The sequence below is a fragment of the Pongo pygmaeus genome, chromosome 14, assembly GCF_028885625.2.
Source record: "Pongo pygmaeus isolate AG05252 chromosome 14, NHGRI_mPonPyg2-v2.0_pri, whole genome shotgun sequence".
NCBI classification, from domain to species: Eukaryota; Metazoa; Chordata; class Mammalia; order Primates; family Hominidae; genus Pongo; species Pongo pygmaeus.
In genome coordinates this window covers 119,737,204-119,754,568 of record NC_072387.2, presented here as the reverse complement: position 1 = coordinate 119,754,568, position 17,365 = coordinate 119,737,204, and the positions used below count along the sequence as shown (strand labels likewise).

The 17,365-nt window shown below is 42.1% G+C and overlaps 1 protein-coding gene across 1 annotated transcript in view; it reads left to right on the top strand.

Moving 5' to 3' along the window:
* IRS2 (insulin receptor substrate 2) overlaps window positions 1-15,918 on the top strand; it is a 31,072-nt gene extending 15,154 nt beyond the window's left edge. Inside the window, exon 2 of the mRNA XM_054446582.2 lies at window positions 13,455-15,918. Coding sequence (XP_054302557.2) covers window positions 13,455-13,459 — 5 coding nt within the window. The 3' untranslated portion in view covers window positions 13,460-15,918. The remainder of the gene's footprint in view (window positions 1-13,454) is intronic.
* Window positions 15,919-17,365: the final 1,447 nt, after the last annotated feature.

Below are 17,365 nucleotides of genomic sequence, written 5' to 3'. Positions count from 1 at the left end.
TATTTGTTCTGACAAGTTTTTTAATTGAGAATTTTCTCCTAAAGGTTTTGTAGCTTCTACATGTAAGGGCATTTTGGTGTTTGGGGACAGATGAAAGTTTCAGTGGTCCAGTAGAAAGGACACACCTTGGTTCAGTTTGCCATCTTACTGTTATTTGCAGCTTAGCTTATCAGTGTTCCTAGTTCCAGATGAAATAATCACTGCAAGAAAATGTCCAACTTTTCCCAGCAGGGAGCATTTAATTAAGTTCTTAGAACAAGTCTGGGTGATACGCATTCATCTGTGTGAGTCTTGATCTGTCCAGGTCCGCTGGACTGTTTAGAATTCATTGGGTCTTCAGCCATTTCCAAAAGGCAGAACACAGTTGATATTTTAAGCCAATCAATGTATTGAGAGTTCAGCGTGTGTCAGCACAAGAGTTGATGTCCTGGGAGATGCAGAAGAAATGTGAGGCCTGGCCTGTGTTCCCTAGGTGCCTTCAGAGTCAGCTTGGCAGCATCCCACCGTGCACCATTTTCTGGGCAGCCCCTCTGATCCTTTTCATAAGTGTCCACCCCGCAGGCAATCTTGGCTGAGCACAGAGAATGGGATGTTTCATGGGATGTCTCTGCTGTGACTGTGGATGTCCTTGCTGGAACATTCACAGTACTGGTCCCATTCACAGCTGGGACCACTCAGATGTTTCACCCCTTCACCCCTGTGTGAACCTGGGGTGCATCAGATGAGGTGGTGTTTGTAAGTTTTCTTCTCTGAAAAATAGTAGCTTTGATTCTGCTGCTATCCCGATTCCTAGATGTTAGCTTGCCCTGAGCTCTTGGCGGCCTTGCCTCCAAGCTCTCCTGGTATTTCATTCTGTGCTCAGTCTTTGTCGTAAATGGTAGTATTCCAGAAACTTCCCCATTGTCAGGTTTCTTGGCTCCTTTTTGTAGGCGGCCCCGAAGTCTGTGTTAAGAGTATTGATCCCATTCTTTCTACAGGCATCCCTAGCCTGTTCAGGAAAGCCCCCTCCTTTCCTGCCAACCACAGCCCCCGCCGGCTCAAAGGGCTGCTTCCCGCTCTTGGCCTCCCTGCCCTCCATGGTGGTGGCCGGTGTAGGCGAAAGAAGGAAGTCCCATTGGGTTGGGGAGCTCCAAGTCACCCACCCGTGAGGCTGATGGGGGAGTTAGTCACAGATGAGTCTCCTCCCATTCTCACCTTTTGCCACCTTTTACAGTTTTCAGAAAAAAAGAAAAATAGGAACTTTACTTATGGGGTGCTTGAGAAAGGTAGAAAGTTGGGGGCAGAAAGGACGATGGCAAAAATGGTGAGATCTCCCTTTAATTTTTAAATGTTTTCAAACTGTTAAATTTCTGCATGTTTTCATTACAAAGATGACAATTGTTACAGGTAGACTATCTCAAAAATACTTCATCCATTTGAGCAATATGAAAGAATAGGCTAGAGAGGAACAGATTTGGTTTTTCAAGCTGAAAAGAATAACAGAAAGTGGGCGAGTCTTCAGTGAGCTGTCTGCCTTTGAAACCTAGGAAGTAAACTTAGTTTGGATGTGCATTTAGGAGATGAAGCACTACAGGTGGTGAAATGCTCTAGCAATGAAGCAGGGAAGGGAGAGGGGGAAAAGGAAATTTGAGCCAAGCAACCTGAAGGTCAGGGGAAGCCAGTCTTACGGATGTTGAGGGAGGAATCCAGGTAGGCAAAGGGGATGAACAGCAATGCAAAGGCTCTGGGGCAGCAGGTTGCCCGGTATGTTCCAGAACAGGAAGGAGGCCAGTGTGGCTGGCATGGAGAGCTAAGGCTCAAAGGAGAAGGTGAAGAGAAAGAGGTAGTAAGGGACCAGGAGGAATTGAGCCCGGCCAGCCGTGCTGCTGATGTTAGCTCGCATGTCACAGTGTGTGAGGGAGATAGAGTCCTTGGGAACAATAATATGCAGAGGTTTTAAAAACTTCCATACTGTAGCCATCAATCCCATCATCATTGGGTGGTGGTGGTTACTTGGTAGAGTATCACTCAACTTGAATTTCTTCCTCAAAAGTATATAAAATTTGAAAAGACCTAGAAGTGATCTAGTGGAATGAAGACACTGAGATACCATTGAGGTTGGGGAAACTACTGGGACGTGCTTACAGGATAAACTGCAAAACAAAAGCACAAGTTTGTAATCATGGAATGACATGCCTTATTCTAAAAACCTACATTTGTAGCGTACCTTATAATTCATAAGACATTTAAAAATGGTATTGAATCCTGATAACCTATGCGTAGGGTTGGGTCTTGTTGTTATCCCTGTTTTTTAATGGAAAATCTGAGGCCTGAAGATGGTAGGCCATGTATATGCCTGCCCCGCTGTTGAGCCTGGTTCCTGCTGTTTGGAGAAAGTTTCCCAGTCTGTAGAGAGAGGATGTGGTCCTGGCAAGCCTGGCTCCTGCCTGATTCTGTATCTTCTGGTAACACACAGCCGTCATTTAAAAAAAAAAAAGACAAGGTCTTTCTCTCTGACAAACTAAAAGCTGAATCCGCTTATTTCGAACTCTGCCTTGAGGCAGGATGCCCCGTGCATTACGGTTAACTGTAGGACCTGCTAACCATCGGCTTATCAAACAAATCAATTTCACTCTTTAGCTAATTTGGAAATGAAAAATTATAGAAGTTAGAAAAAATGTGCAGAAAATGTATTATTCCAATGTATTATTCCATTTGTTTCATAGAGATCCTGGCTTCACAGGAAAGAGCCAAGGGCGTGGGTTTTGCTGAGGGCGTAAGACCTTGGGGAAGGTGAGGGCTAGGTGTGTACGGGTGCCCTGATGTCCTCTTAGCCTACTGGTGAGGAAAGTGCATGTTTAATAAATAGGCTCCAGCCAACTGTGTGCAGTTATTTGTAGCCTGCATAATTTTAAAAATGTGGTTGAGCATTTAGGTCTATCTTTATAATTTAGGCTCCATTTGACTTAGTTTTCCTGAAATATGTAGAAAACTAATGGTGAAAGAGGACCTAATTCTTGAATTATCTGCTTGAACTGTGTTGCTAGTTATTCCAAGTAGAATTTGTAAAATGGTCCATCATTCTCTAAGCAAAATGAGGGAAATAACAATTATTTTTTAGAAATTTCATATATATTGAATATTACAAAATCATGTAACTGGAAATGTTTAAATGGTCAAGCTGGGCCAGGTACAGTGGCTCACGCCTGTAATCCCAGCACTTTGGGAGACCAAGGCTGGTGGATCACAAGATCAGGAGTTTGAGACCATCCTGGCCAATATGATGAAACCCCGTCTCTACTAAAAATAGAAAGATTAGCTAGGTGTGGTGGCGCATGCCTGTAGTCCCAGTTGCTTAGGAGGCTGAGGCAGGAGAATCGCTGGAACCCGGGAGGCGGAGGTTGCAGTGAGCCGAGATTGCACCACTGTGTTCCAGCCTGTGCAACACAGCAAGACTCCATCTCAAAAAAAAAAAAAAAAAGGAAAATGGTCGAGCTGATTTTCCAGAATGGAATATCACTGTGTGATGCTGTCTGGGAAGAGAAGGCATTAAGTCTGTAACACACAGGATAGAACTGTTGTCCATTCTGTACGCATCTGCTTGATCCTGAGTTTTGTCACCTTGGTTACTAACAGGGTGGTTAGAAAGTTACGTCTCTCTTAAATCCATTCTTAAAGGCCTTCAAGGACTCAGGCACAGCCTTGGGAAACCAGGAAATGTGAGTGTGTCAATCATCACACAGTCCAACTTCCTTTTCATGTAAGAAATGTTTTCTTTATCATTAATTGATCAGTTCTCACCTTTCCAAACTTCTGGCAGTTTGGGAAATGGAATCTTTACGTTGCTGGGTATGTTCTTCTTGCACACCTCCTCCTCCTCGCTGGAAAGGAGGGAAGGGCAGAAGACGTGTTTGTGGCCACATTCCCGGTGTGGCCCGCCTGGACAGGAGCCAGGGTGCACAACCTGCACGGCCTCTGGCCTCTGTCCCTGGGCCTGAGAGGCAGGAGCAAGGGGCCTGTCCTCACTCTGAATCCAACTGCTGGTGACTCAGGGCACCCTGCTGGACCCTCCAGGAGAAGTTGGGGCCCACGTATCTAGGCTGCCCGCTCATCCAAACCTGCCTCCATGACCCCGACCAAGGCATTTCGCGGATCTGGGTCCTCTGGTGTGTGAGGCTCCTCCCAGCCCATGAGCATCTGAAAATGTCTACAAGATCTTTGCCATTTTAGGTTCTACCGTAGCTAAAGAATGTATGTTTCCTTTGCTTAGACTTAAGTTTTTAAGTAACTTTATAGACACTTTGGCATTTTGGCTGAAAGGGCATATGCAGTAACTTCATATGACTTGTGCACTGTTTCAGTGCCAGTCAGTCACGTGCAGGGGAGTCGGAGCCAAGGTGGATGAGGCTGGGATATCTACATGCTTGGTGGGGAGGAGGAACCAAAGACGTGGATTTCCTCTGTCTCCACATCCTTGGGCAAGGCCTGGTGATCAGCTGCTACTGTCTTATTTTATTTGCTTCTCCAGTAAATGAACTTTATATAGTTGGTAACTTGGCGTTTTCCATTTTGCATTACTGAAATTTTAATAAATAGTGCTTTATTTAGATGTAAATCTCTGTCATTTGTGGCAGAGGAATTTAAATGTCGGCCTGCATTTTAGTGCACCTTTTTGTACAGAGCAGAGAGAAGGGAAGTGCTGTCCCCCAATGGCCTGGACCAGGCGGAGTCCAGCCTGTTGATGATGCATTGTGTGTGCTTCGCATGTGTGACGTGGCAAGGGATTCGTGTTCTCTACGGGCAGCTGCCTGAGTAGTAGACATGTGAGGCCCCTTCCCGGGCATTTTGTCCTGTCCTCAGGACGTGAAGAAAGCAGCTAGGCAAAGGCACTCTTTGCAGCTTTAAATGGCCTAGAGTTACCCCCAGAAAAACAATTCTACTTCTGTTCAACTTCTGTCCAATTAAAACAAGTTTGTTCATTTTATTCTAGGAGCTATTTGCCATTGTTTTAGTGCATTCGGCAGTTGTTTATTTGCTGCTTGCAGTCGTGGTTGTTCGTGGTATCATTCACAAATACAATTTTGAACGAGGAAGAGCTGTGATGACAAATGCACTAAGAGACACCACTGTGGCTCTCCACAAATTAGCCAGAACATAAGGGTGGGGGGAGCCTGTCTTTCCCTGGCAGCACAGGGCTGCCTGGTCTTAAGAAGTCTGTAGTTGAGAACACAGCATGTGGTTACATGTATACATTATTTGAAGGTGCACAAAGAAAGCAAAGGGAAGCCAACCACAAAATGCCAGTTGTGCTAGTAGCATGTGCTTCTTTATGAATGAAAGAACATACGTATTTTTTGTATTAATTATTTATATATTTTATACATGAAATCTCATCTGACAGATTCCCTGTGACTCCACTGGGGAATTCAGGGTGGGAGAGGTAGTGCCCCCATCTTCATAAGAGGGAGCGGACTTAGAGACATAGCTGTAGAGATTATACAGTTGGTAAGAGGTGGTTCCTAGATGCCAGCCCTGGGGACCCGGCTCTGGTGTGGCCACAGCGCCTTTCACACCTGTATTCTGAGAGTCGTGGGAATGGCATTAGTTTAAAGTACAGAGATGGTGGCATGGAGTCATTCCTAGGCTCCCAGGGAAGAGCAGAATGTTTTTGATATGGCCGATTAGGAAGAATGGGTACTTTGATCTCTGCAAAGAGAGCCTGCACTTCAGTGACTAAGTAGGATTTGACCCTTCAACCTTGTCTCTAGTAGATGGCTCAGTTAAAGGCTATACGGTCATTCTTGTGAGGCTTTTAAATTAGATAGATGGATTTGTCCCTGGAGAGACAAAGCTGAAATCCTATATCACATAGATGTTATAGACCAGGGAGGGGGGATTTACCTACAGTTATTTAAGCTTTTGAAGTAGAAAAAAGGTCCAGTTGAAATGATATATAACAACAGGCTCTTTGGAAATGGATATATTTTGAATAAATAATTATTCTACATTCTCTTAATTTGGTAGCAAAAATATAATTAAGTTTTATAATTTCAGATATAAACAATATAAACATTGTTATGGTGTACATAAAATTTTTTTAGATTAGTAAAAAAACCATACGTATAAACGTGTTAAATCTGAGAAAAGAATTACATCGTTCATTGGCTATTTGCAATTTTAATGCACATTATATCACTTGGCCCAAATACTCTTAGGGCAGAAGCGTAATGCTTACATTCACATTCTCAAATGGCCCAAGAAAGAGAAAAGATTTGGACCCTTTATGAATTGCAGATCTCATATGTAAACCTTTACTTTTGTTAAAGGAAGAATGCTAGTGTAGGATGTATTTAGCAATGATTAGATTTATTGAGCACTTTTGTGTTATGTATGAAAAATCAAATAGAATAGCGGTAGCTAAGAGAAATTCATTCCAAAAGTGTGCTGGCTTCATAAATGATTTTGTGATGTGTGTCCTCTTTTTCAGTAGGGTCTGTAACAGGATAGCGTGGTTTTTAGTAGACAGTATTGCATTTCTAAAGTACATAAGCTTGCAGATAATTTTCAAAGGGATATCAATTAGTTTCCCAGTATAACACACAGATGGAAATACATGGTGTTATTCTGACAAATTTGCCTGTTTTTCTTCTCATTGTCTTCCTTAGTAAAGGTTGCCATGTTCATGTGCTCCTTAAAGGATTAACAAACATTCTGTGAAAGGTCAGGTAGTAAAGAGTATTGGTTCATTGCCATGCAGTCTCTGTCACAGCTGCTCCACTCTGCTTATGGTGTGAAAGCAGCCATGTGTAAATGCGTGAGCACGGCTGTGTCCAAATAAAACTTTATTTGCAGAGACAGGCAAGCCAGATCTGGCCTTACTTGACTGACCTCTGCTTAGAACGTCACTCTCCGAGTGGGCTGGAAAGGGTTTTCTTTTCTTCTGGGTCTCACGCAGTCCTAAAGCTTTGTTCTCTTTTAGAAAACTTTATTGAGCATTTCTGCCTGTGAGAAATGGCATGAACCACATGGGGTTTTTGCTTCAATTAAATACCTATAAGCTTTACTAAGAACCTGACCAGCAGGGTGCCGGGTTCTGGGGACAGGGAGGTGAGAAGGCAGGGCCTGGGCATCAGCTGGCAAGGAAGACAGACCGTGGAGCACACCCGCATCGACTCACAGGCTTCACTGAATCGTGTGACATGCTAGTGTGCTGTTTAATGTCCTTCGAGGAGAGTTTTATAAAGAGCTAGTGGTTCATTGTGGAAGTTGACACTCTGGGGCCCCAGGTGACAGTTGCAGGTGTCTCTGCTCCTGCCCCATCCCACCCATCTCATTGTCACCAAAGGGGAGCAGAGAGGAAAGTGTTCTGGGAGAAACTGAGGACTCTGCTCTTCCACAGACTGGCAGGGAGGCTTCAGCAAGTTGTTTATGCTTCCTGGTCTGGGTTTTAACTAAAAAGGGTCTAACATTTCATAATTTAAAAGAAAGGGTCCACCCACAATTCTTGGGACTTTTTGTGTCTCAGGTGTTTGTGCGGAAGAATCATCGATACTGTTTCTTGTATGGCATTGGCGGCTGCTGCAGGGGCAGTGGGCAATTCTTGCCATAGACGGATAGCTCACATCATGCACGTGGCAGGGTTTTTAACAATAACACTCAGAAAATAACTGTGTGCGTTCTGTGTTACACAATCTGCTGTAGCCTTGCTCTGTAAAATTTATACAGGCTCCTGTGTAGGAAAGTTGAATGTGTAGAGGGAATTTGAAGTGCAGTAGGTAAAAGTTTAGGAGGCCTGATTTTCCTAGTTTTGGATGATTAAGACCAGGTCTTATGTGCAGGATTAAACAGGAGTTAAAGGGGGAAGATACCTTTTACTAAACCCAGCCTGTGAGACAACTAGATTGTCTCATCCTATTTTGTATTGTGTCATTAACATCAAGTTGCAACTTGATATTCGGAATTTTTTTTACTAACAAGCATTCAAAATGAAATGATTTTAATTGTCAGTGGAAGTGATGAGCTCATAGAAAAGAATGTTGTCAGTCTTTCTCAAGGAGGGCAGGAAAGCAAGTTATTGCCCCTGTTTGTCATGGGGAACTTATTCTTCCATATTTTCCTTTTAAGTTACTTTTTTTTCCAATTTAAAAGAAAAGTTCAAGTAACCGTTTTTCCTAGAATCTCTGGCTTTTGTTATCATACCCAACCTTACCTTTTTTTTTTTTTTTTTTTTTTCATATTCTTAGAGTGTCTTGCTTTAGTAAAGTCTGGAGACACTAAATTATCGGGTTTATTTTTTCTCAGAATTGCTCCTGCAACTGAAAAGTCAATTTTCCCTCATAATTCTGTGTTTAACATAAAAGGCTGAAACTGGGCACTGAGATGTACGTGTATGATATGTTTGAGCTCATGGAAGGTTTCATTGCTTTCGGAATCACATTTGCTACTAGAAATACAAATGTTAATTTTAAGAAGTGTATCATTTCATTTTGTCAAGCACATCAGTATTTGTAACACTCCTAATTCAGCTATGGCTGCAAATGTGAAAGCATCTTTACCTACTCCATGAATTTGGCCTCTGGGTGGTCCAGTGTTGCTCACCAAAGGCCTATGAGGCCCCATGTCCCACAGCCGTGCCATGGGGCCCTACGTGGTGGCTGTGTAAGCCCCTCTGCAGAGAGGACCAGGGCCTCCTTGGGCAAAGCTACCATAACCCGGGTGTATATCCTGGATTTCGAACATTGAAATGTAACATTGGAGGCAAACACGTCCAAACCCAAATTGTCATGAGAAATTATGAAGAAAAAGGATTGGTGAGTCAGACTGTGTGCCTAAAATGCTGCCTGATTTTATTGGCTGGAGCAAATTGACCTTATTTCCGACATGTTCTAGGCTTGATGCCCACTTCAGTTTTCTGTAATGTGATTGCAGTCATGGTGCCCAGCTCCATGTGACATGTCATTGTTGGGACATTGTTCCATATATTACAAGGAAGCTTTCCTCCTTGTCTTAATCACAGTGTTTTCTAGTGATTTGTTTTCTTTCCTCCTTTCTCTCTTTCGGGGGAGTCAAGTTGAGCAGTTTGAAGGTGGAGCTTTTACTGACAGCTCTCTCCTTCATTTGCATTCTGATTGCTCTTTTAAGTGGAGGAGAAAAGGGGAGGAATTATTGCCCATCTGCAGGGCATTATGGTGAGTGGCACAGGGGACTGTATCCCACGTATGAATGTCATCTGTCACAAGGGACAGCAGAAAGGAGATGCGGAGTGGATACACTGCGCGACATGTCACATGGAACAACTCTCATGTCTGCTAAAAGTGTTTTTGTTTGTTGGTTCTGTTTATTTGCTCAAATAACTCTACGTGAATACATCTGTGGATGGATTTCTTTACAAAGCAACGTCTAAGGGACAGAGTAGTACAGTGTGTAATGAATGATGTGACAAATTCAATGAGTATCAGTAAGTTTACATTTTTTATATACATTACCTGTAGCAGCAGAACTGGTGTGTGGTGTTCTGTCATTGTGTTCATGAGCAACATGTGAGTCTTATTATTTTCTTTTTGGTTTTGCCATTACAGCTGATGAATTCAGAAAATCTCTCCCTTCTTAGTGAATATTCAGGGTAGAATAGCCATAAAATTAATAATTCTTTGCTTCTACTAAAATTAACACAGATAATACAACAAATAAATTTTTGCTGGAATCTCATCTTCAGGAAGCCTGAAGTTCGATCATATTTAAAGGTTGAGGATGTCAGATGATTAGTGTTAGAAAATTGTTGGTGTGTTTTTTCCCCAGTCAGGATGAACCAGGCTGATTTTCAGGGTGAGGGATAACTTCAGTTACTTTGAAAGTAAATGAATATAAAGGCAAAAGTTTACTCTCATTCCTAGGTTTGAATCTATGGAGTGTTTTCCAGCTTGCTTCTTCCTGGGGTAGGGGAGTGTCGCTGACGAGTGGGTGGCTGTCAGGTGGGTGGCAGGTATCGTGTTGCTGTAGTGGCTTCAACCAGGGGCACCAGCTCTTGGTGTTTGGTGTCTGAAAGCTGTGTGTGAACTACAGAGAGCCCTCCTGAGCCCTTGCACGTGTTAATCATTTTAGCCCTGTGACTGTGGGGCCTTTAATAGTATGTGTGGCAAAGATTCTACCACCAGCTCACTTGGAAAAAGGTATTTGAGACATCAGTTCAGGCAGATGGCTTCTGCCTTAGACCTTCTTTCTCTAACAGATGAATAAAAATTATACTTAGGGTTTCAAAACAGATCCCTTTTTTCCACCATGCATTCTTAGTACTGATGCTTCTTAGGTCTCTGTTGTATCCCAATCCCTCTGCTGCGGCTGGGGCAGGTCCTAGTCATCTGGGTCCAATCTGAGGTGTGCTCCAGCCTTTTCCTCGCTGCCCTTTTGCACCTCCGCAAAGGATTGTTTCTGCTGGTTAATTCTGTTTAAATCACCGCGAGTGCTTCCAAGCATCCCAGAGGGTCACCTGGAATCAGCCGCAGCCTCCTGGTGTTGGGGGATGTCTAAGCAAGCAGGTCTGTGAGAGGCAGGGCGCTGAGGAGCAAGAACCACAGGCCTGTGCCCACTGAGCACACCCAGACCACAGTTCTTGCTTTACCATGAAAGGAGGCGGCCGTTGAAAGTGGTTGTATTTTAACCTAACAGGAGACAGGCTAGGTGAGACACATGCATGTGTGTGCATGCAGATGTGTGTGAAACGCTGCACAGCTGACGCCCCCATGCCTGGCTCTGAGCGGGTGGTCATCCTGTTTCTGGTCTCCCTCACCTCAGCTCTCTTGTGTCTTTTGAGTGTGCCATTAACAGGTTCATCTTCCTCTAATAACCCTTCCTTTCTCCCTTCCCCTTCCCCTTCCTCCCTCCCTCTTTCTTTTTTTCTTTCCTTTTTTTCCTTTCCTTCCTCTCCTCTTCCCCTTGCCCTTCCCTTTCCCCTTTCCTTTTTTTTTTTTGTCAGCCACCTTCCCCGAAGTTATCAGTGAGGCCCTGCACCAGAGTAGAATTAAACAAAGAAAATTGTTGAAAGGTCATTGCATGAATAAATGCATGGATGAATTATTTCCTTGCCATTTATCAGCTCTTTTCCTGCATAATGCTAATGCTTAGAAATTAACGTTTTGATAACTGTATTCTACTTCCAAAAAATAAAATTACATGTCCAACTTAATTAGAGCTCGCAAAGATGTAATGATAAGAGTTGAGTTTTACAGCGATACAGCATCCTAAAAAAACAATTAAAATGTCAGTGGCTGTATGAAATCACAAATGAAAATGGAAAGTAATTTTTTTCAGCAATGATTTACCCACCATTTATATGACAAAGTGCTAAAGTTTGAGAAACTGAAGAACTTACTTGTTTAGCTGTTTTCAAAATAACAGACTTAAAGTTAACATGAGATAATTCAGCCACATTTAGCTAATTGTTAGTATCAAAATAAGCAATTGATTAGAAATCTTTCTGTCAATGGATTTGCAGAGTCTCAGTTACCTGCTTTATGGTGGCCATGGGATTCTTCCCAAATCAGGGCCTCAGGGACAAAATGCAAGCTCATTTTAGGGTGAATTACAAGTCAAGGTGTGTTTTAGCAAATGCCTGTTTTTTTTAGGGGATACACTTAGATTCTCACTGAAGTCTCCTGGGATTGAAAATCACAACAATAATGAATCAGATAACTCAAAGACAAATCTTTCCTTAGGAAGAAATTAATTCTGTTAAGGTTCATTGGCAGAACATTGTTTACTTATTAAATTTATAATGGACAAAAAGCTTTTTAAAAATAACAAGATAGGCCGGCCGCGGTGGCCCACACCTGTAATCCCAGCACTTTGGGAGGCCTAAGTGGGTGGATCACCTGAGGTCAGGAGTTCAAAACCAGCCTGGCCAGCATGGTGAAACCCCATCTCTACTAAAAATACAAAAATTAACCAGGCGTGGTGGCACGTACCTGTAATCCCAGCTTACTTGGGAGGCTGAGACACGAGAATTGCTCAAACCTGGGAGGCAAAGGTTGCAGTGAGCCAAGATCATGCCACTGCACTCCAGCCTGGGTGACAGAATAAGACTCCGTCTTAAAAAAGACTAATAATAATAATAAATAAAATAGATAAAACAGCCTCAGAATGTTGCATTGTAGGGAATTTTAAAATGTTTACTTTGTATATTGACAAGTATTTTTTCTGTAAAGCTTTTGGGGTTTTTGGGGGGTTATAGGGTGTAGTGGCTCGAGTTCATAAGGAGATGTGGTTATGAGGGACTCACTCTCAGCTTCAGGGCACACTGGAAGTTTCTGTCTTGTTGAGTTCAGTCCTCTAAACTTAAGATGGAGAGAAAAGAATTTGGTTCACAAAAAAGTAAGTCAGGAAGTATGATAAGAAGCTAGGATCAGAATTCTAAATGATTTTAGAAGAGTGTCCAGAAATGCAGTTGGTATAAATGCATCTGCAAAGGAAGGAAATGTACCTGTTTGAGAGCAAAGCAGTGCTCACCCTCATGGAGCTGAGTGATGAAAATGAACAGTATGTCATTTTGGTTAAAAAGCCAAGAAGCTTAGAAAGAAGAAAACAGCATGCTGTGAAAGGTCAAAATCTTCCAATTTGTTCTGTCCCTTGAAGAAGGAATATATCAAGTAAAAATAAGTCTAAAACACTGGAAATTGAGAAAGGTTAAAGAATTTTGATCCTGCATCCTGGAAGGGAGGAAGCAATTAGATCTGGCCACGTGTCCTCAGTCCCTGTCCCCTCTGAGCACAGCGAAAGGGTAAATTACTTAAACTGGAACATATGAAAGTTGAGTGGATAAAAATAACCCTTTCCTAATGTTGAGGGTTATGCAACAACACGTGAGGCCGTGCAGGAACCTTCCATTGCTGGGCACGTTCAAAAAGAGGTAGATGATCCGGTTGGAAGTTTTCTGAGGGCAGAAGTGTGGAGTTATTAGTTACTCCACTTTCATAACATAATGCACATTTGTAGAATAAACATAGTTTACAGAGCATTGTAATGTGTGTCATAGTTTTTCATCTCTGCAGCCCTGGGAGGAAGGCAGTGGATTGTGTGTATCCCACACAACACAGGAAGCATCAAGGCCTAAGGAGTTATAGGGGTCATTCCATCACACAGACACGCAGTGCGACCTGGGAACTGGCCCTTCTTTTTCTATCTTGTTCGACAGAATGATTCACAAAAACACGTGTGAATATTTTTCTTAAATTGAAAATATGAACCTAACTGTCTAGACAACTCACCATGAACCTAACAGCTCTGCTTCCAGGAAAATTCAGAGTTTTCCCGCTGAACTCACTTCTGGAAAGCAGAATGAATACATGTTTCTTTCTCAAAGGTCACCAGTTTATGAAAATGACCCAGGTCCTAGCCGTGGGTTAGAGGGGCCCTTTCTGGAACTCCAGAGATTGCTCTCTTCTCCTGAGGGTCTCTGCTAACTTCCCTCCTTTCTTTTTCAGAGTGAAGATCTGTCTGGCTTTATCACCAGGATGTCACACGTCAGAGAATATCATTAAAAGAAGATGCTCAGCATTGTTTCAGCCCGAAGCTGCTTGCAGTTTTCTTTTGGATCTGAGCAATGACTGTGTTTGGAAACATCTGTGGACTCTGTTAGATGAGGCACCAACAAGGCAAGGTCACCTGCCTCTTTCCCTTGTTCCCGGATGGGGCATTCATCATTGTGCTGTTTGCGTTTTGTTTTGTTTTGTTTTAACAAAATTAGCCGAAGAAGTTATTCTCAAGAAAATTGGATGTTTTCATTGGCCTTCTTAAAATGTGGCCAGTGTCTTAATTTCTTCTTCTTTTCCTTTTGGCAAAGCAGATGTAACCCTCAGCATGCTAGGAGAGTGCACCCGTACCTATGGAAGTGGTAAAATCTGGTATTTACTGGCTTACACTCAAAACGACCACAGTCCTACCTCAGTTTAAGGTAAAGCCGGATTTCCGTGGCGGAGGTCCAACAAGACCTCCTGTAGTAGCCCCTGCGCTGTGTGTCTGGAGCGCGGTCCTCGGCCTTAGTGAAATGGTCCAAGTAGACAGCTGCTTGTTGGATTCCAGTGCAGGTACCTGCGATGTTTACGTCCACACCGAGCCCAGTGTGGGACTGACATGTCTCAATGGAAGTGAAATTTGGGATTGGACTTTGAAGACGGATTACTAAATAATAATTATTATATGTAACTGAAGCAACCTACTTTTGAAAATCAACTGTATTGGGTAGTGGGAGGTGGGAGGGAAGGGCTTTGGGAAGGGGATGAATATCTCTTTTTACCTTTAACAGACTTGTTTAATCTTCTTGATGTAGATGTTTATGTAGGTACTTCACATTGCAAACGCCTTTTATTCTATTTACAAGCTCAGATGTCTCTGCTCTCCTGAATCTTGGGCATGCCTTTCTGTAACCAAAAATCCCTGTAGGCGTGCTAGCAATTCCAGGGTGGTCTGGGTTTGGCAGATGTGATTTTTTAAAAATGTATTATCTTTAATAAAATGTTATTATGTCAACCAGTGAGGCTGCCCTGAACAAAAAAACAAAAAGAAAAAAAAAAAAGGAAAGAAAGAAACTGATAAAAAGAGGCATTCCAGCCCCTATGTTATTGATGGAAAAAGAAAAAGAAGAAAAGCAATCTCGCAGTACATGTTACTTGTTGAAAAAATTCCGGACAAGACTACCCTTGTTTTATGTTTTCAGTATTCTGAAAATACCAGTGTTGTGGCAGTTCTCGCAGATGTTACCTAAAACTGCTGAACTTGACCGGCAGAATGTTCTGCCATTTTCTGCTCCCTCGACACTTGATTGGAGGGCTGTCGACCTCTCTTCCCGTGGGGGCTTCCCCAGTGCCTATCTTCTCTGATAGTCATGGAGAGGTTACACTAATTCATTGGAGATGTAAGTTGTTGGTTTTGTTTTGTTTTGTTTTTAGAAAAATATATATAAATATATAGATATATATCACTATAGAATAATGCATTAATAAAATGAGGCTTTTTTAGAGGAAGACCAAAAAATTCAATGTCTTAAAAATATATTTAATGGCAATGCAAAAGTCTTCCTGCTTCCGTGCTGAACTTTAGAACAGAGGATTGTATTGCAAGACAAAGTTGAATGTAAAGTGATCTCCCTGAACATTTTTAAGGTTTTACTTTTCTGAAATTATACATCACAGCAGCGCATAGGCCATATAATGTTAGCTGGAAGGTCAATTTCAGTGTATGATATACTTTATTAAAATGTGTAAAACATCCTGAAGTTTTTATTTAGTTTTGGGAATAGGCATCAATGGGTGGTATTTGCTTTGTAACTCCCCCCAGGTACGATAGGGACTGAATATGGACCCTGCTGAAAGCAGTGTATTGACGCATATTTAACTCGTCCTCTATCCTTAGAGTAGTCATGACACTATACAGATGGTTCATGTTCATACTGCAGCTTAAAACAAGCAAAATACACAGATGATAATATACTAAATTTTCCTGTATCCTGTACATTTCAAAAAAAGGCATATGCAATATTTACATTTTTAATTTAGTTTACAGAATGGAACCAAAATGTATAAATGTTATGTTTGCTAAAACTTCACAATGTATATTGGGTCTTTGTACATTTTGCCTGACTTACCTTAAATTTAAAATATTTTTTGCTATATAAACTTTAACAGTTATTAAACAGTGTTTTCTTTTTGGGTACGTATTGTTTCTGGATATCAAGATGTTAAATATATTTCTTGCTATTGTGATATGACAAGAGACTTAACTTATCTTGCTCTGTCTTCCACTGTACACGCTGTATATAGGGGTCAATGTGATGCTGCTGGAGACGAGAATAAACTGGACTAGAATAGTGCATTGTATTTAGTCTGTATTGATCATGGATGCCCTCCTTAATAGCCATATGCAATAAAATAAAGTACGTTATTTATGAAATGAATACAGTCCTGAAGATTTTTTCTGTATGAATTCTCTGTTTAACATAAAGCCAATCTACTTTTAGAGTTTGGGAGTAGGTGAGGAAATACTAGGCTCCTAAAAATACTTGGATACCTTTTAATTTTAAAACTTTTATTCTGGAAGCCAAAAAATACCTGCCAGATAACAACATTTATGAAAAATAAATGTGTTATAACAACAAAATAGAACATTCGATTTACTCTACAAAACAGAGACCTTATGATGTGCTGGATGCTATTCTAAATGCATTACAAATATTAACTTCTTTATAGCTCATGACAGTCTTAGGAGGTAGGAATTGCCATCCTCATTCTACACAGGAGGAGCCCAAGGTACCAAAATGCTAAGAGACTTGTCTGAGGGCACACAGTCCATGAGTGGTAAAACCAGGACCGCTCCCCAGCTCTGCAGTCCAGAATCTGCTTATGCACCTCTGCTTAGTGCTCCCTTCCTGATGTGCACACAGAAGATACACCAACGTGTACATCAAGAATGCTCCCTCCGTGACATGCACACAGAAGAAGATGTACCAATGCATACATTAAGAATGCTTCCTCTGGCAGGGCGTGGTGGCTCACACCTGTAATCCCAGCACTTTGGGAGGCTGAGGCAGGCGGATCACCTGAGGTCAGGAGTTCGAGACAAGCCTGACCAACATGGAGAAACCCTGTCTCTACTAAAAATACAAAATTAGCCAGGCATGGTGGTGCATGGCTGTAATCCCAGCTACTCGGGCGGCTGAGGCAGGAGAATCACTTGAACCCGGGAGGCAGAGGTTGCTGTGAGCCAAGATCATGCCATTGCACTCCAGCCTGGGCAACAAGAGTGAAACTCTGTCTCAAAAAAAAAAAAGAATGTTCTCTCCATGACACATACACAGAAGAAGATACACCAATGCATACATCAAGAACACAAAGACCAAAATCATCAGATCCAGGAAAATGCAATTCAGGAAGCAGAAAATAGAAAATTGATGCTGTGAATTTTTATCCAGGACAGTTTTACGTCCTTGCTTGAAACGTTTGTCCATGCATCCACTTTGCCCTAAAATGATAGTCATGTAATAATGTGTGTGTTCTCTTTTGAACAAATAAAATCAGTGCAATTTGGAAGGTGATTTTTAAATTATGGTTTTTAAGTCAGCAAGATGGGCTCACACTGTGGTGTGGAAACCTGTGATGGGATAGCCACGGGCTGCATCCCTTGTTTGTGCCTGGATGGTTTGTTCTGGGGGAGCCTGTTAGTCACACAGAGTAAGAGGCCTGATCTGCAAGGCTTGATATACCTGAAATCTGATAATCATTTTAACAATGAAAGGGCAAATGATGTAGTCTTTCCACAGACCTCATCTAAGGCAGGAACGGACAAGTGATTTATCTGAAAGAGCCATTGTGGATAGAGTACAGCGAAATGGAGTTGTTTC